A 26,106-nucleotide genomic window follows, 5' to 3' on the forward strand; every position below is an offset into this window, starting at 1 on the left:
GAAGCAAAGATGAATTAAACTATCAATATATTAGCTTGAGTTTTCTTTTTTTCGTTGAGGTAATTGGGATTAAATGACTTGCCCAGGTTCACACATCTAGCAAGGGTTGTGTTTAAGGCCAAATTTGAACTCAAGTACCCCTAACTCTAGGCTGGTGCTCTATCTACTGCACCATCTAGCTGCCCCATAGAAGTCTGATCTTTTAAATTAATTTCTGGGAAAACTTCATGATATTACTATGAAATGTCTGACTTAATAATCTCATATTTAGTTAATACAAGCTAAGAAATTTTATTTGGTCCAACCTTTACAGTTCTTTACTTTTTAATCTAGGGAGTTTAGGAACTAAATCATTTCTGCTTCCCTTCAAAAAACAAAAGGTAAGAATTACTGATTGAAAGACCCTCCAACTATCTGGAAAGAAGCCTGATATTTTCAAGTCACTCTAAGAGAAGAAATGAAAATGCATTTGATTCAGTTGAACAACCCAGATCAGTGTTTTCAGACTCCTCAAATATATTTCCTATAAAAACATGAACACTGTAACATTCAGAATCAATTATCATTTTGAAAAATGGTACTGGTTTAAGATTCCAGTAAACTCTACAACAGCATAACACTCATTTAAATTTTACAAGTACCATGCATAGCAAACAAAATATAAAAAACAGGAGAAATCAAACTAGTCAACAGCTCTAGCTTGATCTGCTTTATTTTCCTTGAATAATTTACGATTCTGACTCTGTACATTGTTGGGGAATCTGGGAACATATATCCATAGTGCAATTACAGAAATCAAGGTAATATGTATTTAGTGATCTCCCCCCTCCCCCCAAGAATAAATATGGCTCACTACTGACCAACTATCATTCATACGGTTTCAGTGACACAGCCACCTGTTGTACAAACACAAGTATATATAATTCTATGACAGGTGTAGGTTCAAATAGAATAAACTACATGGAAAAATATAAAAAGAATATGATACAATCCCATACATAACCAGAAGGTTGTGTAATTGCTTTACAAGTTTATTACAAATAACAATTGCCTGAAGAATTAATACTTCAAGTTTTTTTTTTAAAACAGCTGTAGATTCATCTCTTCCAAATGAAAAGCAAATTGCACTGATTAAAAACACACATTACAAATACACATCAAAAGTTCTGATTTAACATTTCTTTTCTGTGTTTCTTGATTCTCCTCTTCTTACTCCACCAGAAGCCTACAGTGGCTCTCTGAACACAATTGTGTTTATCAGTATTTACACTGTGCAGGCCATCAGTGTGGGCATGCTGTCTTGTATGAGCAGTTTTGATAAAAAAAAGTATTTTACCCACTTAATCTTTTTCTCCATCTTCACTGCTTCCTATTTGGTAAAAAGAGAATAAGATGGCATGAAGAGAAACAATTTTTGTAGGTTAAAAATTTTCTAGTTCAAATTCAACACAAATGTATTAGGTAGAAAATGGAGTAGTTGAAGACTTAACACCTGACTGATTTTTTTTTGCCTTTAAAGCAAGCAACACCTGCCATACTCTCATACAGACGAAACACATCTGTTTAACTCACACATTTAAGTTCAATGTCACAAGTTGAAGCATGCAAAAAATTGAGTGGTTCTCTAAACATCTGCCTATTTGAAGGACTACTGGGTAATTGGTATTATCTAATCAGTATAAGTAAAATGTAATGCAAGTACAAATAAAAGCTCTTTATATTACTTTTAAATTATTTGATTTGCAAACTTCAACTGCCAGAGCACCTATTAACATTTATCTTTAAATCTAGCAATGAAAGAAGGTGGTATTTATTCCAAGATACTACTTAACATGTATGTATCCCTGTCCCTTCATTTCTATTCCTATCTACCATGCACTGATATTGTTTAAAAAAAAAAACCAAAACCTCAAAAACCACTACCCTTCCCCCCCAAAAAAAGATACTTTCACCTGTGTCCTATGATAAATATGTGTCCTAGTTGGCTTGCCTTATTTAATGAAGAGTTGAAGATCTCCTCAAATCTCCCACACCCAAGTGTTTGCACATGCACCCACTGTCACATGGGTACTCACCTCCTTGTTCAATATCTGAATCTGTAAGATGTGTAAGAGAAAAACTTGCAATGTTGGCAGGAGAGATAGAAAACCTGGAATAAGGCGATGCATGTGACCAACTTTGCTCAATACTTCTAGATGGTGGTGGAGGAGAAAAGTACTTTGATGTTTGAAGAGAAGGCTTAGAACCAAGGTTATCCGCTGTTTTTGACATAAAAGACTCTTGAGAGAAGTCATCATCCCATTCAAAACCTCCTCCTAAAAGAAAAAAAATTCTGGTTTTGGAATTGTTTCTTATTATTAAGAATCTAAATATATAATATATAATTTATACATGACAAAATTTACTAACAATGACAAAAAACTTGTACTGAAATGAAAATTCTCTGTAGCAGAGAGAAACTGTCAGGCACCATTTAAGTTTTTGAAAGAATACAAATGAGCTGACAAATATTACATTTAAAGCTTGTGTAAGATTTTCAAAATACCTTCTTCATCAGTTGAACTTTCTGAGTTTGTAAACCTGTTCAAGTAATTAGGACCTAATGATGGCGTTGCACTATTAGACTCCTGATTATTAGCTTCAGCTCCTCGGTGTCCCAGTTCTTTGGTTGGTGTTTCCTAAGGAAAAAAAAACTCCAATTATGTACTATATGGGAAAAAAGGAGGGGTTAGATGGGAGAGGATCATATTAGTCATCAGTTTTAGCCAAGAACTTGATCTACAACATTTATGTGTTCTCTTCTCTGTCCTGTCTTCTATTGCTTCATTCCCAAATAAATCTTTTCCTCTCTTTTGCCTTCCCACATGTACGTCAAATGTGTGTGTTCTTTCTCCACCTTAATTGAAAGTTTCTTGAGATCAGGAATTGTATTTTACTTTGTTTTGAATCCTCACATCTAACAGAATGCCTTGGATGTGTAGGTGCTTAACAAAGATTTGTTGATTAAATAATTATATTATTTATTTATCAGAATTTTATTTAAGGCCCCTCTGAAGAAATAGTTGCAATGTCTGCAATTTACAGAGTATAAGGGAGAAAGTTTTAAAATAATTATTCTTTTAAATTAATTTAATAGTTTTCTTTTTTCACAGTTACCTTTAAAACTCGAGTTCTCTCCCTTTTCTCTACCCCCAGCCCTATTAAGAAAAGCACATGTGAAGTTATACAAAAATTTCCATAAACCATGTTGTGAAAGGAAATATCTCCATCCCTTTAAAAAAAAAGGGGGGAGGGAGGGGAAGGGAGACAAATTTTATTTTTGTTGAACAGCTAGTGAAATGGGTCCTTTAGATCAGTGATCTAAAGTTTTCTTTCTATTCTTTAATGGAAAAAAGTACTTTATTTTCCCAGGATTCTTTGGTTAACTAAAAACAAAAGGGAAGGAAAAACTGGATAATAGAAGGTCAAATAAACTAATTGGGTAAAGAAAACGAAACTCTTGGCCAAACTAGTAAAAAAAAAAAAAAAAAGAATAGAATCAAAAGAGCTAAAAAATATTTCACTTGTAGCTTGATTTTTAAACTCTAATTTCCTATCACAGCACTTTTTTATGTATGACATCATCTGATTTTTTTGTATTTTTAAAATCCATTAATATGTCACTTCCCAGTCTCAAGTGATTGCTTTGTAGTCCTCAACTTACTGTGACCTTTGTTGTTGTTTTTTAACATTTGAAAAATTTTAATTATTAAGCAGCTTAAAACTGCTTTTAAAAAGTTTAAAACAAATCTGAATCACAGTAACAGAATTTCAAAACTGGAAGAGATCAAGCTATACCTGAAAAGAATTCTGACTATACCATAACAGGTAAGTCATTGCGTAGCCTCTGCCTAAAGACCTTTGGGGAAGGAAAATTTTACTTCTCAAGGCAACCACAAGCACTTTGGGGCTTTAATAGCTAGGGAAGTTTTTTCTGACAACCAACCTAAATTTCCTTCTCTTCTGCATCCACCCTTTCCCCGGCTCTCTTATCATTTTGGTATTTCTCCTTCTCTCCCCTACCCTGCCCCCGCCCTACTACTCCTCAAATGACATGAACTCAGGGCCCTTTGCGCTGTACTTATATCGTGTTTTATCATGTATTTACACTCAAAGCAGATGGACATCAGATAATTAAAAATACAACCACCATATTTTTAAAACAGGTACGGTGTGGAAAGAATGTTATGAGAGGGATTTGAATTCAGGGGCTAGTGTTTGCTAGTTGTACTATGCTAAACAGATTAGACTCTTTAGAGCTTGTTTCTTTCTTTTTAAAATAATGATAATTTTTTTTTAATTTTGCAAAATACATGAAAGATAGTTCTGAAAATTCACCCTTGCAAATCTTGTGTTCCAAAGTATTTTCCCTCCACCCTTTCCCCCCAGACAACAAGTAATCCAAAATAGGTTTCATCATTTGTAAAATAGGAACAGCTCTAAGAATGCCTATACCTCAAGGGATTGCTATGGAGAAAGTACTTTATAAACCCACATAAATGTGAGCTGCTTTGGTTTTAAACCATATGCAACAATACACGAGAAAGAGAACTGTTAAGATTAAAAGGAAACACAGGTTAAGAGAAAATGAATCCTAACAAAAAGCTTGAAGGAAATTTTAGAAAATAGGCTTCTGTGCAGCAAAGGTGGGATGAGCAAAGGAAAGCAGAAAGAGCAAAGAATCTCTTTGTTACACTAGCACAAGGAGTCTTGATCCCTGTAGGCTCCATACTGATTTAGAAAACCACATATTAACATTATATTTTACTGCATTTTTATTTTGTTAAACATTTCCAGTTACATTTTAAACTGATTCAGGATTTTTTCTCAGTCTCTAGTCTGACACCTCTGCTACAGCAGACACTGAGAAAATCTGTCCTTACCCAGGAAGACAATGAAAAGAGGAGGAAAGAAAATATGATTCCTTTATCAATGGTCAAAGGAAGCCAAATAATTCTACACAGACTAATTTTCAAGGAGGATGACACCTCAGCATTTTCTATAGATGTGGTTCTGTTTCATACTAGAAAGTCTTATAGAGTTAAATCAAAATTCACAGAGATGACCTCAAATGAAGACTATGTAGAAATAGGAGCACTGTATCTAAATGTCAAGTTATTTGCCAAATTAAATACAGTAGTTAAAATTATCTTCCAAAGGCTGTAATTTTCCTTGCTCAGGACTCTTCAGAGACTTCTAATTCAGATTCAACACAAACTCTTCACCTTGGTATGTAAAGCCCTATACAATTTGGCTCCAACCTACACTTCTAGGCTTACTGATTGTATCTTACTACCCCCACCTTCACCCATTATGTTGTTGCTGTTAGTCATGGCCAACTCTTTGTGATACCATTTGGGGTTATCTTGGCAAAAATATTGATGTGCTTTGCCATTTCCTTCTCCAGCTGATTTCACAGATGAAGAAACTGAGGCAAACTGGGTTAAATTACTTACTCAGAATCATGCACACAGCTATTAAGTGTCAGCTATTAAGACCAGATTTGAACTTGGGGAAGATAAGTTTTCCTGACTCCAGTCTATCCACTGTGGCCCCTAGCTGTATACATTCTGGGTAACCTGATCTATTTGCTGTTCCCCAAATTGGCATCTTACCTCCAGTCTGTGTGCCTATCCTGCCCTTCCTGTTTGAAATGTATTTTCTCCTCATCTCAACTTCCTAGCATCACTGTCTTCCTTCAAAGCTCAGTTCACGGGAATTATTTTCTGATTCCCCCGAGTCTTTATATTGTACCGGTTCATGCTGCTAGCCTACTTCACCTCTGATCCAACAGCTGGTAACACCCTTATACCTAATGGCTTCCTCCTCTAATTAAAACGCTCTTGCCCTGAATTCTCCATTTGAGAAATACCCGTTACATCCATACTCACTTCAAATTTGGCTCATCAACATCACTCTCTGGATTGCTGCTTTGTCTCTCCTTTTTGTATTGCCTTCCTCAGTTAGGATGTCTTTCTTTTTACTCATTTGTATTTCTAGGTATAGAACAGTACCTGGCACATGGTAAGCTATTAATGGTTTATGCTCTCTCCTTTTTCAAAATGAATATACATACTTTTTGTTCTATGTGTTGTAGCCACTCAGTAGAAGATAAATTAATGTTTAAGCCAGGAACTGGTTCTGTTTGTTTTGTCTTTGTGTTTCCAGGGTGTAACACATGTTTTTTTGCACATAGAAAGAGCTTCATTAACGATTTCAGTATTGTACTGGATCCCTTAACCAGGACACAACTGTGAAATATTGTCTTCAAGGGACAGAAACGATCACAAAACTAGAATGATAGTGGTTGGTGGAAAGAAGGCTGGATTTGGAGTTAGCCTAACCTGAGTCCAGATCCTGACTGTCATTTGGTATTTGTGTGGTTTTTATAAGCCACAATGTCCCTGAATCTCAAATTTTTCATTTACAAAATGAGAAAGTGAGATGACGACTTCTCTGGTCTCTTCCATCTAAATCTATGATCAACATACTCCTTTTCATTTTTGGAGTCACTCTCACTGCTGCTATCCTAATAGTTACTAGTACTAATTATTAATTCCTTTATCCAATAACCAGGCCTGAATCTCCCTGCTCTTCCTTTACTTTTTTTTTCCCTAAAGAGCATATATTAAGAATTAGAAAAAATTAGTTGCTACACCTTATTAGTTTTGGAGGTTTCATTTACATGTTCTTTTAATGTTCTCCTAATAGAAATCACCTAACCATATCTAGAATGGAATCGTCTTTGCTAATGTACCTCAGCTGATTCAGAAGGCAAAGATCCAGAAAGCATTATCCAGAGAGAATATTTTACATTGTAAGCTAATAAAACCTTAATTTGTACTTGGCTATTATCTGTGCCATTAATATCTGGGAGTCACAAAAAAGTAAAAGTTTAAATCATTTGTGCGACAGTTCTGCTAAGTAAGGATTAAATATTATTTGCAATTTTTAACATATGAAACTGAAGCACTTTAGTGTTAAGCCCACTTGGTGAAATTGAGAAAAAGAACCTGGATTTCAGTCCTAGATTTTCAGTCCCTCGATTTTAGTTGATTTCATGTTTAGATTGTGATGCTACAAAATGATGAGAGTGATTGCCCAACAGTAAATGATGACGCTAAAGTGAGAAGTGCTTCAAAATGGCAAGAACTACCTAAGTAGATTCATTTTTGTATTCTGAACTCTTGGCTTATTTTTAAATATTAAATTATGGGTACCTGATCAAATAGATAGACTGTGACATCATCAAAGAATGTTACTGCTTTCTTATCCTTTCTCCAATTATCAGGTAGTTTGTCACTTCCAACAGACATAGGTGGTTTTAGTAAACTCCGTAAATTCTTTCCATCATCATTATCACTCAGTATCACTGGCACTGGATGTACTGTTTCATCTTCTGATTCAGAACTGAGACTATGAAGATGAAAAGCTCTCAGGTCATCGTCAGAATCATCACTATTTTCATCTTCTTCATCTGCATCTATTCCATCCTCTGACATGTCAATCATTCCCGAAACACCAAGTTTTCCCAGGTATTTTCCTTCAATATCTGGCTCCTTCAATTTAGGCCCCTCAGAATAGCAGGATAAGGACTTATCTCCCATCAAGTCTGTCGAAAAAGAGGCTGCTGCCATTGCTGAAGGGCTTCCAGAACAAAAAGTAGAGTTTGTATAGGCAAGTAATTCATCAGTATTGGTACCAGTAGAAGTGCGGTTGCAGCAGTGATCATCTATGTCAAATTCTTCACTATAGCTACACTCTGAATTTGTGATAAGAGTCAAAGGATTTTCAGCTTCCAATTCAGCCAAATCAACCTGTTTGGAAATGTCAATCTGTTCTGGCTCCGATACATCTTGCAACTCTGGTTCATCAGTGCTTTGCAAACCAGATAGAGGGCTTTGGTTAACTCTTTCTTCACAACAATTATGCTTGGCATTACAACTCTGCTCCGTGCTGGATAAACCCTTTTGGGGTTGATCTTTTGTAAACAAGGCCAATGCTGCTGTAACATCCTCGCTTTTCTTATCAGTCTCAGAATCGTTATCAGAAAAATAGGCAGAGTCTCGATAAGAATTTTGAGTACTGCACACTAATGTCTTTGAGGCCAAGTCAAAATCTTTGTTGATGTCTGCTTCATCTGAAATTATGATAACTGGATTAGGAGGCAGAGCAGTAAGAGTGCCATCATCAATTAATGTGGCACCTGTATTTGAAGCATCATCACTGGCAGGATGGGAAGTCCATTCTGGAGATTCCAGATTCTCTGTTTCATAGCCACTATCAGCAGGTTTATCAGGTGGCACAAGTTTCTGCGGACTTTGAGTACCTAATGCATCTAAAACTCCATGGACATCTAATGAATCCAAAGAGTCTGGTGTTTCTACAGATTGCTCAGATGTCTGTATGGGCGTTGAAAGGCTGTCTTCTAAAAGACTATCTTGGCTTGTGGAATCAGAAGAAAGGGCAGATATTAAGCCTACTTCTTTTGGTGCTTCTTTATAAATAAGCCGATTTGAAATCCCTAGAGTTTCATTTTCTTTCTCTAGCAAACTTCTAGCATTATGGTCTCCCAAAGGGGACTTGTTTTCCAAGTCCTGATTCATTTCTTCTGGAAGACATATCTTCATCCTCATACCACAATCAGTTTCTTCATCAAAATGAAGTGGTTCACTTTTGGTGATATTCGTGGACTTTTCACTTTTGGGGGAAATGTCACATGATCCACTCTCAATGTTTTCTGTTATGGCATCATTAGACGGCACTTCAACCAATGCAGTCTTAGTGCTTGGATTTATCTCTTGCTTGGAGGTATCATCACACCTGACAACATTTAAAAAGGTGAGTTTGGTTTCTTCTTGAAACAGAATAGAATCTGGGTGTATATCACAAGACATTTCTTCAGTTTTGGGCAAATTAGACATTATTTGCAATTCTGGAGAAGACTGCAAAGAGACATTCAAATTTTCCGCTAATGGCACTATGCACTCTTCTTTACTTTCAGTTTTTGCATTATCCTGTAACAAAGACAAGGTCGATTTATTTTCAATGAAGTTAAGCTCAATGTCTAAAGAATTTCTATGTGAAGATTCTAACACATTCCCAGTAAAACCTGCTTTTTCTAATTCTGTCTGGAGATCAGTGGCATGTTCTTTCCTAGACAATGTATCTTTTATTAAATTTTTCTCTTGAAGAAACAAGAAGTTTTCTGACAGTTCTTGAACATTCAGTGGGTCAAAATCATTCTGATGGACAAGATTTTCAGATAAGCAAACAGCATCATGATCAAAAATATTATGGCCATTCTTTTTCTCAAGATGGCTAGTTACTAGTGTCTCTTTAGGCACATCCAAACTTGGGCTCAGAGTAGCTGGTTTAAATTCAGCATGAATGCCATTTAGTTCTGTTAAGTCAAATATTTTTTGATGACTGTGCAAATCCTCTGATTTGTCAAACTCATTAAATATATTACTGAAAGGGCTTTCAGGGACACTGGCAACACGTGAATCTTCAGGTATACCAATATCTTTAGGGTCTCCACTGTAGTGGAAAAAATCTCCATCTGTATTTGATTCCCTATCATCAAGATCCCTGAGTGCCATGAATTGGGAACTTTGATCAGTTAGTGTATCAGGATTATCCACTTCTGTAGTGAGAATTGCTGATTGATTATCAAGATCCAAGCTGCCACCACTTTTTTCTTCTAATTGGATGTAATAATCGCTCCCAACAGAAAGGTTGTGGGCATCAAAAACAGGGACTACCCCTGGTGCCCTGAGTGACACATCTTGGCCACTTTCATCTTGTTTTCCAGGTCCAGGATCTGAGAGTGAACTCTCAAAAACATCAACTGGAAAAAAGATGCTTGTATATGACATGGCCTCATCAGGATTGACCTGACTGCGCTCATCAAAATGATCATGTTTAGCTGCCTCCCAGACATACTCAAAACTAAGCCCCTGACTTGTTTCAGTTACTGTGAGGACTTCTTCCATTTCACGACCAAGTCTATCCCTTGTAAAATGGTCAAGTATTGGGAATGCAGCATTATTTGAAGTCTCTCTGTTATTGGTATTTGGTTTAAGAGCATTCCATTGCTGCTCAAAGTCAATTTCAGAGTCCCTTTGGCTTTGCATACGAAGATAAGTTAGTAGTCTATGTACTTCTTCTGCTGTTGGTCTCTTGTCTGGTGGTAGCCAGCAGAACTGCAAAACTTCATACCTGAAAGAGCCAATTATTGAATTTATAGATAAAATAATAAAATAACAAAACACATCTTTGCAAATTTCCAACTCAATTCAAGACCTCCACATCCCCCTGGAAAATTTTTAGTCCTTAATTCTTGAGATCCAATTCAATCAAGATATCGAAGTGAAAGAACAGAAGTAAAAATCTAGCCTGAGTTTTTGGCAGAATGACATTTCTTTAAATCTGCTTTCAATGTTTTTTTTTTTGCCTGATCATTAGTTCTTTATGGGAATTTTCCAATCCCAAATTCATTTAATTAAATTTAGACTTAATTGTAGTTTTCCACTAAAAAAAAACAAAACAACAACACGACTCAAAACAAAAACAGACATTATATTTGGGAAATGATCTTTTATAGTTTAAGTGGATTCATTCCAATTTAAGTGAATTTTGCATAGACAAGTATTCTTCACTTATTCTCCTTCCAGTAAAAAATTGGCAACGATAAAAATTTTTGCCATGTATTATTCTCTCTGAATAAAGCATACAATATAGATTGGGAGAAGAAGAAAGAAGGGGAACACGGGAGAACACAAGGCCCAGGGGTAATCATCAGTTAAATCTTTGCAGGTTTTTTAACTAACCAAAGGTAGTATTTTAAGTTATAGTTTAAGATCATATAGCAAACAACCTTAAAGGCTGTTGTTCAAGTGTAATATTAGTAATGTTACAAAGTATAGGTTAAAATAATCTCATGAAAAAAAAAATTCTTTTGTACAAGCCCTTTATAATGTAACTGACACAAACCTGTTTTTTAATCTCAATTTTTTATATACCAAAAGTGTGTCTTAGAAGGGACCGAGGTTTGAATCCAACTTCCATGCTCTGTTGCTAGCTCACTAAGTCAATTAAAAGCTCTTTGAGATTCATTTCTAATTCATAAAGTGGGAACAATTCTTTTAATCAAATCTTTTAATTCTGTTAATCAATTAACAAATCTCTTAATCTTTAAAACAAATCTTTTAATAAACAATTATTTCACAGGGTTACAAGGAAAATAATTTCTAATTCCATAACATGCTACATACATATTATAATTTTAACATTGTTCTGAATTGCCTTTTATTTTTATCCAAAAACATAAAAGGTAATTAAAAGATAATTCCCATTGTTTTTATTTCTGATTATTTCAAATTCAAGTTCCCTATTTCATCAACAGACTCAATAATGTCTAGAAATTCAACAAAATTTACAATCTCAAGAAAAAACCATATCTTGTACTTTAAAGGAAAAAAATCAGTTAAAAATAGCAAGTAGTGTTAGCTAGTTTTTTAATGGATAGTGATGTTGAAAAATTAAAAAAAAACAAAAACAAAAACAAACAAAAAAAAAACTATATATAAAACAGCGGCTTTTCACAACTGTAATACTCTTTAAATGAACATGATGGGACCACATTCAGACCAACTAATTATTTGAAAGCTAACAAAGTAAAACCAAAGGTTACCATCTTTCTGAATAGGGCTGCTCCAGCTGTGGTTTAGGGAGCTTTGTGTCCCTCTCTTTTATGACCTGCTGGAGAACTTCGACATCAGAAAGGTGTGCATAAGGCTGAGCACCATGGTCAAAGAGTTCCCAAAGAGTTACACCCAGTGACCTAGAAAAGGGAAAAGATGAAAGGATTATCATGTTTTTCCACAATTTTTTTCACCTACGTTTCTATATGGATTAGACAAGTTGTATTTGGATATTTTGTCATTTAAAAAATTTTTTTAAGTTACACATCAAAATCCCTCCATACCAACAAAATTGCAAGGTTTCTTGATGGTTTACACTGTCATAAACAATGAATAAGAACTCATGACAATCCTGGACCTAGCATCACAATAATATTACCATGAACAAGAGTGTGAGTTTAGCACATTTCCTCCTCATTGTTAATATGTGCTTTGATATATGAAGACGACACTAATGATTCATGCTTTTTTGAGGTGTTTTTCCAGTAGCAGGGATAGATTTGCACTGATCCATTTATACTTCCTTCCCTATTCCTCCTTGTGAACAACAGGACACATTTATAAGATGACTGATTGGTCATATTCAAAGGTATAGTCTGTAGTATGGAACAAAACAAAGCCAATTGAGCCCATACAAAGAAAAAACCCAAGACCTTAGGGTGGTAATTTTTTGTTTTAGGAGCCTTTTTGAGATCCATAAAACTTGTGTGCATCAGGCTGCTTCTGCTCTCAATATGCTGTCCTCCCCCACAACATGCCTTTCCTTTTCTGGAATCTTCCATGCAGGAATGTTCTATGCTCCCTAGACAATCCATGATGTCTTTCTGTCTGTGACATCAGTAAACAAATCAGATGTGTGAGCCTGATTCTCCGTCACTCTCTGTAAGACCCTATTTGCCAGTTCTGTTTCAGAGGCACTCTGTTAGGCTGTCCTTGTATAGGAGTGCAGGTCTGCTGCTGTGTAAAGGAGGCTATCACTTCCCCCTACCAATTAGGGCAGAGATGAGAGCTAGAGCTCAATGGTCATTGCCAAGGAGCAGCTTCTCTAAAGGACTCTCATCGAACCCCTTCCTCCTGCTGCCATAGCCCGAGAAGAAAATACCGAGATACAACAACTGCTAAAACTATCTACATTTTGCTGCCTCTGCTTCCTCTGGTGATGCTCCTTCCTGGATCATCCCTTCAATCTTCCCTTGTATGAGTTAAAATGTGCCAAAATGAAGGCCTCTAGTTTTTAGTATTGCTGTCCAATTTGATTGTTTTTGAAAATGGATTTTTGGAAGCCTCTTATGTCTCAAAGCAACTCTAACAGACTGGGATACTTAGTTTCATTAACATGGTTCTGTTTCCTCTCTTCCCCTCGCAGTATTTTTAAAAATTACATGTTAAAAACAATTTTTAACACTCATTTTTTAATAAAAAATTCCAAGTTTGGCTAAAATTACAGGAAAAAAATGATAAATGTTAGAGGGGATATGGTAAAAGTGAGACACTAATGTATACTTGGTGTAGTTGTGAAATGATCCAAGCATTCTGGAGAGCAATTTGGAACTATGTCCAAAGAGCTATCAAAACTGTGCATACTCTTTGATCTAGCAGTGTCTCTACTGGGTCTATATCCCAAAGAGATCTTAAAAAAGGGAAAAGGACTCACATGTACCAAAATGTAGCAACCCTTTTTGAAGTAGCAAGGAATTAGCAATTGAGTGGATGTCCATCTATTGAAGAATGGATGAATAATTTATGGTATATAAATGTAATCGAGTATTATTATTATTATTTTTAAGAATTTATTTTTTTTTCATAGCTTTTTATTTACAAGTTATATGTATGGGTAATTTTACAGCATTGACAACTGCCAAACCTTTTGTTCCAATTTTTCCCCTCCTTCCCCCCACCCCCCTCCCTAGATGGCAGGATGACCAGTAGATGTTAAATATATTAAAGTATAAATTAAATATATAATAAGTATACATAGAATATTATTCTATAAGAAAGGATGAGCTGGCTGATTTCAGAAAGACTTACATGAACTGATGCTAAGGGAACCAAAAGAACCAAAAAGAAGATTGTGCACAGCAACAAGGTTATAAGATGATCAAATGTGATGGACTTGGCTCTTTTCAACAATAAGGTGATTCAAAGCAATTCCAATAGGTGTGCTGGAAAGAGCCATTCTCGTCCAGAGAGAACTATGGTAACTGAATGTGGATCAAAGCATATTTTCTTTTTTTAATTGTTTTTTTTTTCTTTTTTGCTTATTTGTTTATTTTTTTTTCTCATGGTTTTTTCCTTTTTGATTTGATTTTTCTTGCACAGCAAGCCACCAGTAACAATGGCTCCCAATCACTTCCAGGATTAAATATAAAATCTTTTTGATGTTCAAAGTTTTTCATAACATGTCCTTTCCCCATCAATATTTCTAGGGTTCTTACACTTTACCCTCCTCCACATACCCTATGATCCAATGATTTGGCTCCTTGCTTGTTCCATGTACATGACACTCTCCTTCTGGCTCTTAGCATTTTCTCCAAGTCTGGAATACTCTTGTTTCTTCACTTCTGCCCCATGGCTTCCTTCATGCCCCAGTTAAAATCCTATTTTCTATAGGAAGCCTTTCCTTAACCCAATTAATTCTATTGCCTTCCCTCTCATTTCTTTTTATCCTGTATATAAGCTTGCTTATACACAGGCTATTATTTAACATGTTGTCTCACCAGTAGGTTGTAAGCTCCTTGAGAGGGAAGATTGCCTTTTGCCTTTCTTTGTATCCCTAGCACTTAGCAAAGTACCTGGCATGTAATTTATAGTTTTTTAAAAATAATAAATTAAATAAACACTATTTAATTAATGTTTATTAACTGGTTGACTACTGTGTGTTTCACACTGTGGAACTAGATGTTTATGAGGGGGAAGGGCAAAAATTTTTTTTTTAAAACTGATAGTTCCTTGATTGGAAGGTCTTTGAAATCCCATTAGGCAGAATAAAAGATCACACAATTAAAAGTATTAAAATGAGTACATTTTAGACTTATAGGTACTGAAGAAGGATGGTATGGGGAGACATCTTAGAGGATACAGATCTTAGGACAGGCAGGATTTATATGGGCAGAGAAAAATGGTGGACATCCCAGAACAGGAATGGGGAAGAAAGTATAAACAAAAACATGGAAGTGGAAATGGTACCTTCTAGGGACCATGAGAAGAGGTCAAACAGATCCTTGAGGGAATTTAGAAACAAATAATGGGTAAAGAGGATGGGGCCTGTTTACAGACAACCTCTGAGCCTTGGAAGTAGGACCTGCTGTTCCACTTAATTCTCCTCTTCTTCTAGACTCTCTGCAGTTTAGCTTGACATCATCACTAAATTAAAACTACTCTCTCCAAAGTTAACAGTGAGGTATAGTAAAAGGCAGCATAGCATAGTGGATAGGGTGCTGGACTGGGCAATAGGAGGACCTAAATTCAAAATCTATCTTAAACATTATTGCATATGATTCTGGGTATGTCACTCTGTGAATTACTTTTCCTAGGTAGAGGCTATCTGATGCCTATAAGGTCTTTTCAATTCTCAATCTATGATCCTATGATCTCTTCAAATCTAATGACCTTTTTTCAGTCTAAGTTTGTTACCTCTAGTAGAGATAGACTCCCAGGTCTATATGTCCAGTCTATATCTTTCTCTTGACCTTCCCGTTCTGTAGGTATTTTAAATACAATGTCCCATAGGTATTTCAAACTCCAACATATCCAAAACAGAAGCTGTTCTCTCTAATCTCTGCCCTTCCTCTTTCACAACTTCAGAGCAGTCTTTGACTTTTTACCCTCATTCCACATTTCTAATTAGTCACTAAATCTTGTCATGTCTATTTCTAAAACATTTCTCATGTTCTATTGCCTTTTTATCTATTCACACAACTACCTCTCTGGTTCAGACTCTCCTCATCACTCACCAAGACTACTAAAATGGCCTCCTAATTGATTTCCACAATTTGTCTTTCCTCACTCCAATCAGTTTTCCCTGAAGCTCCCAAAGTAATTTTTCAGGTCTGACCAAATTGCCTATCTTATTCAAAATCCCAAGTATTCCTTATTTCCTTGAAGACGAAATATAAACTCTTCTGTTTAGCGTATAAAGCTCATTGCAACCAGGTTACCTCCTACTTTTCCTGCTTTGTTATATATTATTCTCTCTCAACACACCAAAGTTCTGGCCATACTGCTTACTGGCTGCTCCTCATCTGGAGTCAGCAGCCTGCCGACAAAACCTTTGCTTAGGCTGTCCTCTCCAGGAAGCTCCTGACTCATCTCCATCTTTTATAATTTCCTCAGTTTCTTTCTAGATCTACCTCCTAAGCAGTGCCTTTTATTCCAAGATTACCTTGTATTCATTTTGGATGTGTTTTGTAAAGAGGTGCATGTGTGCTGTGCGTGCGCGTGTGTGTGCATGTATCATAAAAATTTTCATCTTTTGAGATATTATGAAAATCAATCTTTAAAAAAAAAAAATCAAAATAAAATTCTCCTAGCTCTTCCAAAGATTTCTTCTAGAGGTAATTTGGTAAGGTCTGTTCTTCATAATTTAAATATCTGCTTTATGGTACATGAGGCACAGAGGTGAATAAGTACAAACATAGTGTTCTTGGAATAAGCTGATTTGGCTGGATTTCATGCTGACCACTACAATTTCCTTTCCTCCTCAAATGCTTTTCATCAAGAGTTTTACCAATTCAGATTTTGAAGCTCATGTGAAAAATACTGCAAAGATGATGATGAAGATTCCAAACAATATTTTTGTTGCTCTTAGATTTTCTATCTTTCAGTTGTCCAAGATGATGAAAGGTTGTAGGCTAAGGCCTTTTCTTGATTCTTTTAGCCTCCTCATCACGGCAACTGTTTTACATCAATTATGCATCTCTAAGAAATGGCAAACGAGAGTTAATCTTTATTTTTATTTAATTTTATTTACTATCCATGTCCCCAGGTTGAAATGTAGAAACTATATTCAGACATGGTATAATCTTCTCACCTTTAACTTATAATTTTGTATTTACTTTGATTTTGTTCTAACCACTCCCTAATCTAACAGCATAGAGAAAACCAATTCTACAATGATCATTTCTTGTTCAGATGTAGTCATTTTTCCTTTTTATGAATGCTATTTGGCTTGCAGGTACAGCAATTTTCGTTATCTCTTAATGAAAAAAGTATCTATGAATATCTGTAGCAGGAAGCTTCTGGGGAGTTTACAAATCTTTTTTTATGTTTTTTTTTTTTTGAGGTCAGACCTTTTTTATGTTTTTTTTTTGAGGTCAGACCTTTGTTTCTAACATAGGTTTTGCTGTTTTATCCTGTATCTAGTTGTTTTGAAATCAGTAAGTGTGGATGTATATGATAATTAATTTTTGGGTACATTGTCAAATTCTACATAGATTTTTTTATTTCTTCTTATTCTGCCAGAGATGTAGAGTACAAGCTCAGTCTATGTGCTTACGCTCACTCAAAGGTCCACAAAGTGAGATGAAATTCTACAGAATTATGTTTATTGTTGCCTTCTGGAACATAATAAAACCAATAACCCTATCATCTCCCTTATTTATCATTTCAAGAAGAAAATCTGTTAGTCATTCTTCCATTTATCTTCAACTTCTTTTCTCCTTTCATTTATACTAAGAATACCAGTGATCAGTTCCTTTAGCGGTATTTCATCTCACTGATTCCTGGACAAAGATTTTATATTAAGAATATTAACTGAATTAATATTTGTGGGTGGCCTTAGAGCCTTTTGATTCTTTTTGCTTTACATGACACATTAATGTCTCCTGATTCTCATCTCTAAACAAAGGAATAACTACACCATTAATAAAAATGTTATGGCCATTAACTTCTGAGATCTGAAAGCTGAATGACATTTCAGGAAACTATTACTAAGCTCTGACTTTATACAAGTCGAAATGGAAAACAGTAAATTTGTTACTGAGAAAAGTTTATAAACTCAATCTGTTTATGATGACTTATTTTTAATAGCAGCAATAATAATAACGTCTATATAGTACTTCAAGGTTTGGAAAGCACTCTACCTATATTAATTATCTCTTCTAATCTTTACAAGATCCCTGAAGTAGGTGCTATTAATACCACCACTGTTTTACAGATGAGGAAACTGAAACTGAAATGTTAAGTAACTTTCTCAGGGTGACAATGTCTGAGGGAGAATTAGACCTTAGGTCTTTCTGACACTAAGTCCAGTGTTCTATCTACTACACCATTCTTTTTAACATATTTGACAAATATATTTGAACTATTTACTATTTTATTTTTAGTTAGAAAGTATATAGATTAGAAAAAATAGTTACACATTAATTCCATTAAGTAATGAACTCTTTTCTGTTCAATGCTTCTTTTTATTGACAACTGAAGCCAAAGATAGAATGCTTTTAAAAAGTACAGATGACATGAGAGGACAACCTAACATGTTGGATGAAAACCTAACATGTTGGATGAAAAACTCAGGATTTTGACATGGGAAAAAACGAAAAACAAAAAACCAACAGTGGATTGAATTGAATATCAAGTTCTAGGCTTAGGTTAAAAATACCAACTGTAATGGGATAGGATGGAAGAGGACAATATGTGAAAAAGACTCGAAGATTTTAGTGAATTACAAATTCAAATGAATTGATCAGGATACTAATTATTGAGGTGAACTATCAACCCCACCATAATTGGGCACATGTCTAAACTGGAGTGTTCAAATAAAAAAGTGACCAGGATAAAGCAAGGGTCTGGAAAAGTGCTGAAGAAGCTATAGTTCTTTAGCTGGTATAAACAAGTCTAAGCAAGGGAACATGAGGTGTCATCAAACATTTGAAAAGCAATCATGAAGGATAAGATTTGCTCTGCTTGACCCCTCCCTCTCCCCCACAAAAAGAATTAGGAGCAATGTGCAAAAATTGTTTGTGGAGATGTATTCTTTTCAGTTGAACATGAGGAAACATTTCCTAACCATGAGGAATATTTACAGGTACAACAGATTGCCTTTAAAGAGTGAGGTACCCCAGCACTGGAGATTTTCAAGGGGTGGCAAATTGCTCACTTGTCAAGGTCCAAACTTTTCAGGTTTGGATTAGACAAGATAACCTCTGCAGTCGCTTCCAATTCAAATTAATTAAGTTGACATTTATATAGCATTTACTATGTGCCAGACACTGTGCTAAGTCCCTTTATAATTAACTCATTTAATCCTTACAACAACCTTAAGAGATAGGTGCTATTATTATCCTCACATTACAGATAAAGAAATGGGGGCAAGTGACTTAGGGTCACATAGCTAATAAGTCTGAGGTGTCTGAGGCTGAATTTGAAGTCAGATTTTTCCACTCCTGATCCAGTGTTCCAGTCACTGAGGTGCTCCAAATCCTACAAAGGCCTACTATTTGCTGAGAAGCATTGTCATAAATCTAAGACATAGTTCCTATTCTCAAAGAGTTTATAACTGAGCAGATATGTCCACATCAAAGTTTAGGTATCTGCTCTGTATATAACTTTGTGTCAGAGTCCAAAGGAGTTACAAAGATTAAAAAAAAATTCAGTTTCTACCCTGGACTTTATAATTTAATAGTGGTACTGGCAATGTACATTGTTGTGGGAGGACAGGAGGGAGAGGAGTAGAGGGACAGAAAAAAGCCTGTTCCTGTAGTGGTAATGCAGTTAAGTTTAGGGAATTCCCAGTGTATATACAATATACTCTTAGAGAACTGCCTGGGGCACTTAAAGGCCTTCTTACTTCCAAAATGAATTCTCCATTATTATACAATGTTTTTAAATTCAAAACTGAAACAATTAAATGTTGCCAATATAAAATTAGGTGCAAAAACGAAAGTTACAATTTTAAACTTTAGATCCTTGGAAAATTACTTTACCTTTCAAGATTTTTCCTTTTTAGAAATAGATATCTTTAATTACAAAGAACATTCAAAGGATTAATAGGCTGATATTTTAATAAATATTAAACAGAAACCACCAAGCTCAACTATATTCCATTACCTAGCATTAAATACAGCCATAAAAATCTCACTTGTTAGTACAGAATCATTTAATATCCACCTACACATTCACCTTCAGTTGAATTCTATTATTTTGTTTCTAAAAAATATGTATTCTGGGAAAGTAAAAGAGATGAAAGAAAATTGTTATAAAATTTTCCAATCAGATGAATGATTAATCAAAAAGTTTTCTTCCCATATTCTATATGACCCAATTTTCTTCTTAAAAATGCTCTTTTTTTTTTGTGCCAAATAAAGATACATAAGATAACAACTAAAAATAGTTACATACCAGATATTACTAAACTTTGTTTGATCTGCAGTTAGTAATCTCTCTTGAAAGCTGGTTACCAATTCTGGTGCAGTCCACCGAAGGGGAATAATTTTATTATCATCTGTTTCAATATAATCCGCCTATGATGTTAAGACAAAGAATATGGGAAAACAGAATTCACTTTTTAATGCACATCATAACTTTATCTAAGAGATATTTAACATGAACTAAAAATGCTTGTATAAAAAAGAGATGGGACAAAGTGATATATTTTTCTGCTTTTGAAGTTATAAGGATGAAAGATAAATAATGATCATCTATGAATTTCTCTGATTTCTAAAAGTTGAATGTCTCTGAATGATCTTTAATTCCTTAAAAACAATGGCACATAATATCTGGTGTATGATCTCTCCCCAGTCATAGAACAAAAGACTATTTGGATATAAATACTGGAACTGTGAAATAAATAATAAATACTGGAAGTGTCAGCCATATATTATTTCATCTATGTAATTTATATGTAAATATACAAACAAAATAGAAAACTATCATCAGGGTTCGGTTCTGAAAATTAAAACTGATAATTCCATCCAGAAGGGAACAGAATTAAACTATTTTTACTGGCTACATGAAGAAGTTTATATGTACAGTATTAGATGCTAGATGCTACTAAGATCACAGTTTCAGAGATTTATAACTGATCTTGGAAATCATGTCATTTTATAGACAAGGAAACTGAGGCTAACAAATGTTAAGGCACTTACCCAAAATCACCAGGGAGTTAAGTGGAAAGACAAGTATTCAAACCCAGGTTCTTGGATTCTACAAAGTATGGGCTCTTTCCATTATACTAGGGTGTCTTTTATTGTAATAACTTCAGTAAAATGTTGCTATTATTTTAAAATAAATTTCTATATTAAAAAGCAATGTTAGATTTGTAAAAACTATTTCTCTAGAATACTGATAATTTATTCTTTGACAATCAACATCTATCATTACAGGGAAATTTATATTTCTTCCAATTAATTTTTTAACTTCTGATCTTCAACTTAAAAAAAATCCCCTGTATAAATCAAAAAATAGGATAATAGTAATAAAACTTATTGTCCATTAACTCATTTAAAATTTCTTATTATTCACAAGAAGAAAATATTATATTTCCTATGTAGAAGTACATCATATTCTGGAAGAAATTCCAGATGCCCACTTTGACTTTAACCTAGCTCCCCATTTCCCCCACCCCATTTTAGAAACCAAAACAACCATTAAAATAATTAGGCCAGTAATTCCCTCTTATTAAAAATTACATCAAAGACCAAACCTGCATTGAACAAAGAGTGCTATTTTGTCAACATAAAGGTTATAAAGGTTATTCTTTGAAACTGAATTAGGGGGAAAAAATCAAAACCTCTAACTTACCTTGTATTTGCCAAGTCCTATTTCATAGTCTCCTATTTTTACATTTAAATCAGAAGTGAGAAAACAATTCCGCAAGGCTAAGTCACTGGAAAAGAAAACAAAAGAAGAACTAAACAAAAGCAAGAGAAAGGTAAAGTCAATTTTGTGACAAAAATCAAGAACCTGACTAACATAGGTCTGACTCAATTCACTGAATTAGAGCAAACTAATTTAAAAAAATTCATTTTTGTACAAAGAGTAACATGATATTGTTATCTTAATAGTATCTTCTGTTTATATTTCCATTTTATCCTGTATGTATATATCCTGTTTGTCCACAGATGTCTACATGCTGTTTGCCCCATTAGATTGTGAGCTCTTTGAGAGCAGGGCCTTCTTTTTGTTTTTTTTGTATTCCTTAGGGCTAGCACAGTGTTTAGCACAAAGAAGTGATTAATAATGGTTTACTAACTGAGAAAGACTTGATTAAACATTAGAGTGACTGTAATGATAAACTTTAATATTAATTTTCAAAGCACTTTATGAATTTAATAAATTTTAATACATATGTTTCACTTGGACAGCAAAATAAATTAATTCTTTGTAACTCAGTATAGCTGATATAACTATTATATAATGTTAGTCTGTCAACAAGAATTTTCATCAAGAGCCTCCTATTTGTCAAGGATACAATAAAAGGCAAAAATTGGCCTAATCCCTGTTCTCAAGGAGTTAAGTCTAATGAAGGAAAACAAGAAATATACAAGATAATGTGAAAATAATCAATGGAGGGAAGGCACTATCACTAAGGGACATCAGAAAGGGTTTCCTGTAGAAGGTAAGGTTTTTTTTTTTTAATTTAAAGCTTTTTATTTACAAAACATATTCATGGATAATTTTTCAACACTGACACTTGTACCTTGTGTTCCAAATTTTTCTTCCCTTTATTCCTATCCCGTTCCCTAGATGGCAAGTAATCCAATATATGTTAATCATGTTAAAAAATGTTAAATCCAATATATGCATACATATTTATCCAATTATTGTGCTGCACAATAAAAATCAGATCAAAAAGAGAAAAAATGAGAAAGTAAAATGCAATTAAACAACAAAAAGAGTGAATACAAGGATTGTTTTCCTTAATTAAAGATAAATATTAGGAGAGAATTTTTCAGCTCATCTTGTTCTTCCTAATCTCTATATTTTATAGTACGGAAAAACTAAGTAGATTATTGCTTCATTAGGGAAAAAAAAGTTTATTTGAGTCTCAGTGTTATGTAAATTAGTTACCAGAAAGATACCTTAATTTAGGGTTAAATTAATATTAAGAAGATTAAAATGTGACTTGCTAGAAATTCCTATGACTACTTAGTTTTGGGGATTTGTTTGGACTTGTGACTTCATTAGTAAAATAAATAAAACTCTATTAATGTACATTAGCAACTCATCGGTATTTTAGTCTTACAGACTGAGATACTGAGAGGTTAAAAGGCTTAATCAGTTTTCATGAATCCGAGGATGATTCTCTATTGATTTTGCTACAATTCTTTTTCTATTTAGAATGTTTAGTTCAGAAAAAATAATTAACTTGTTAATTTTCTTGTAGTTTTAGCTCTCAGCTGGCATATAGTTTAAGAAACTACAGAACCTAATTACCAACAGACATTTCTAGATATTGATGTCTTCAAAAATGGGAAAACCAAATACAATAACAAAAGATACATTTATCATTTCAGATCAATTTATGGAGGTCCAGAAAATGAACATTATGAGGTAGTATCATTTCTGTTGTTTAAATCTACCACCTCCAGCAAAATGAGGGATGCTGAAGCTTTAGCATGTATTGATTTCACTTTTGATGTTAGATGCAGAAAATAAATAGCTATAATGTTAGAAATAAATAACTACAACGACAAATCTGTGTATATACATACATACAAAACATAAATGTGGAAGTTATCTAGGTTTTTTTTTTTTTAAATGTGGGCCAAGTCTTTGCCTTCATTATATTTTTGCCCTAAAACACAAGAGAGACTGGTGGATGAGCCACAGAGTTAGGAGGTACTGTTCTTGTTCTTCCCTGAACCAAAAGAAAACTAACTGTAGCAGGATGGCTTTCTAAGTTTGTTTTTCCATTTAACTTTGTTTTTTTTTTTTAAATATTAAAAGTTCATAATGACCATGTTACAATTTTTGTCTTCCTATAGTAGAATAAAACATGCCATTCAGAGCAAACAAATACCAGAAATCATGCAATGAAGTCCTACTATCTATGGCCAGATCAAGTTTTATGCCATTATTCATCCCTCACTCATGTTTAGTGCTTAGTAAGTGCTTATTTTATGTGCTATCAGAGACACAAATATAAAAAAAATATATACTATTCTGATCTGAAGGAACTAAGAATTTAGTATTTAACGGGGTGCTTAACCAACAAACCAACAAACATTTATTAAATACCTACTATATATATCCAAGGGATTGGAGTTAGGAATACAAATACAAGGGATGAAACACTGCATTAAGTTTCCATTCTAATGGTATAAATAAATGTTAATACAAATTTGAATAGGATATGCAGGAGGAAATAGTCAGCTGGGAGATTTAGGGGAAATTACACAAGCAGAAGAAGATGACATATATGTGGTGCATTTATATAGCACCTTAGTTTGCAAAGCACTTTATATTTCATCAGATTCTCACAACAATCCTGGGAAGTAGATGAACTGTCCAGGGCCACGCAAGTAGTAAAATGTGAGGCTGGTTTTGAATCAGATTTTCCTGATTCTAGACCCAGTACTCTATCCTCCATATTACCTGGCTTCCAAGAGTAGCATTATAACTCTACAAGCAATGTTTGGGAGATGGCAAGTGGTCAACTTTGGCTGTATATGAGGGGGAATATTATGAGATGGAAGTTGAGAAGTAGGTAGTCACTAAAATCATGGAAGGCCTTGTAAGAAAGGCTACAGAGAAAGGACTTCATTTAGATGGAAATTTGTTATTCAAAGTATGTGAAGGGACAGGTCAATTCTCCGAGTCTCCACAGCTGTGAATCATAACATCTGAAGGAGTTGCAGGGCAGCCTTTGCTGACACAGGTGTTGCAGACTGGGAATGAGATAAATTGGAGGCAGAGGGAAGAGAAGAGAGGTCAGAGAATAGTAAATGCCTCTCACTCTCCTTGTATCATCCTCTCACAAGAGGATCTCCTCTTGTGATCCATTTTGTAGGTCTGGGTTGGATCTCCAGCAGCCACTGTCAGGTGGCTCCTGTGTATTCCAACAGCTCCCATGTATTCCAACAAAAGTAGAATTAATTTAAGTTTTTCAGCAGTGTAGTTATGGGACCAATTCTGTACATTATGCAGTAATTTGTGAGCGGTATGTAATTTGGATTTCCATTTGCCTGGCTTATTTTTCTTCTACCTTCTATCAAGTTTTCTGAATTCCAATTCTTCCTCCATTACAGTGCCAGAATCTTTCTTATTTATGGATTTGGTCATGTCACTTCTCTATTCAAAAACCTTCAGAGGATCCTTTGTTGTCTTATAGGTAAAGTTCACTCTTGTTTGGCATTCAAGACCTTTCCCTGTTTCTAGGGTGTCCTATTTCCTCCTTTTCATCTACTTAATTCCTTTCAATACTTTGTTTTCCTTGCTCAATATAATGACTCTCCTCTAATGAACTTAAAAAATTATGGAATAATGGAAAGAGCTGTGGAAGTCAGAGAAATTGGATTTGGCCACTAGGATTGATGATTGCATTGGTGGTTCCAGAGAGAAGGGGGAATGTAAACCCAGCTGCAGAATGTTGAGGAATGAGTAAGTAGTATGAGAGTGTAGGTGAGGAATACAGCCTAAAAATTCAAGAAAAGGGAGAAAGAATAGAGGTTTTGATGGGAAGAGAGCTAATGGGTTCACTATTCTCAGTAAAGAAGGAAGTGAACAAAGTTATCTGCTAGATGTATGAGGATGAGCCTGGGCAGTGGATTGATGCAAAAGTCTTTTCTTTCCAGAGAATATATTTCTCTTAAATCGGAGAGCTAGGATAGACTACCAATTCCAAGCAATTTCTAGGCAGACAAGTATATATATATATTTTCTGTCTCAAAATGTGACATGACCTACTATGACCAGAAAGAAACAGAGATATGGAAGGAAATGTATTAAGCCAAGAGAACAACCAAAGTACTTCTTCTCAAACTGCTTGAAACAAACTCACAGAATCTATCAAAGCATTAAGAGATTCTTTCAATTAACCAACCCAAGGCTTGGGCATTGACTGGGAGAGGGGCTCTGAACAAAATTAGATATCTAGATTTAACCTCAACTAAGACGGAACATCTAAGGTCATAGTAGACTTGGATTTCTCTGACATTAAGGTAATACCCTTAAAAAATCTTGAGAATTAGAATTCACCAAACTTATAAGAATAAAAGTTGTAGGCAAATGCTCTTATTTCTCACATTCTATTCTAGGTCAGGTTGAAGCAGTGTGATGTAGTGTTGAGAGCAAGACTTGAAGTAAGAGGTAATGTGGATTTGGATTCTACCTCTGCTGCTTCTCAGCTGAGTGATCCTGGGTCATTAAGTCATGTAACCTTTTTGAGGTTACAAGGGATAGTAATACAATGTGCCTTTGCCAC

At 34.7% G+C, this 26,106-nt stretch overlaps 1 protein-coding gene across 1 annotated transcript in view; it reads right to left on the reverse strand.

Annotated features, from left to right (window-relative positions):
* Positions 1-661: 661 nt before the first annotated feature.
* Positions 662-26,106, reverse strand: part of LMTK2 (lemur tyrosine kinase 2) — a 91,980-nt gene continuing 66,535 nt past the window's right edge. Inside the window, exons 8-14 of the mRNA XM_031941722.1 lie at positions 21,483-21,567; positions 20,082-20,203; positions 11,735-11,884; positions 7,260-10,260; positions 2,546-2,678; positions 2,076-2,315; positions 662-1,369 (exon numbers count right to left, since the gene is read on the reverse strand). Coding sequence (XP_031797582.1) covers positions 1,341-1,369; positions 2,076-2,315; positions 2,546-2,678; positions 7,260-10,260; positions 11,735-11,884; positions 20,082-20,203; positions 21,483-21,567 — 3,760 coding nt within the window. The 3' untranslated portion in view covers positions 662-1,340. The remainder of the gene's footprint in view (positions 1,370-2,075; positions 2,316-2,545; positions 2,679-7,259; positions 10,261-11,734; positions 11,885-20,081; positions 20,204-21,482; positions 21,568-26,106) is intronic.

Source organism: Sarcophilus harrisii, chromosome 1, assembly GCF_902635505.1.
Source record: "Sarcophilus harrisii chromosome 1, mSarHar1.11, whole genome shotgun sequence".
Lineage (NCBI taxonomy): Eukaryota > Metazoa > Chordata > Mammalia > Dasyuromorphia > Dasyuridae > Sarcophilus > Sarcophilus harrisii.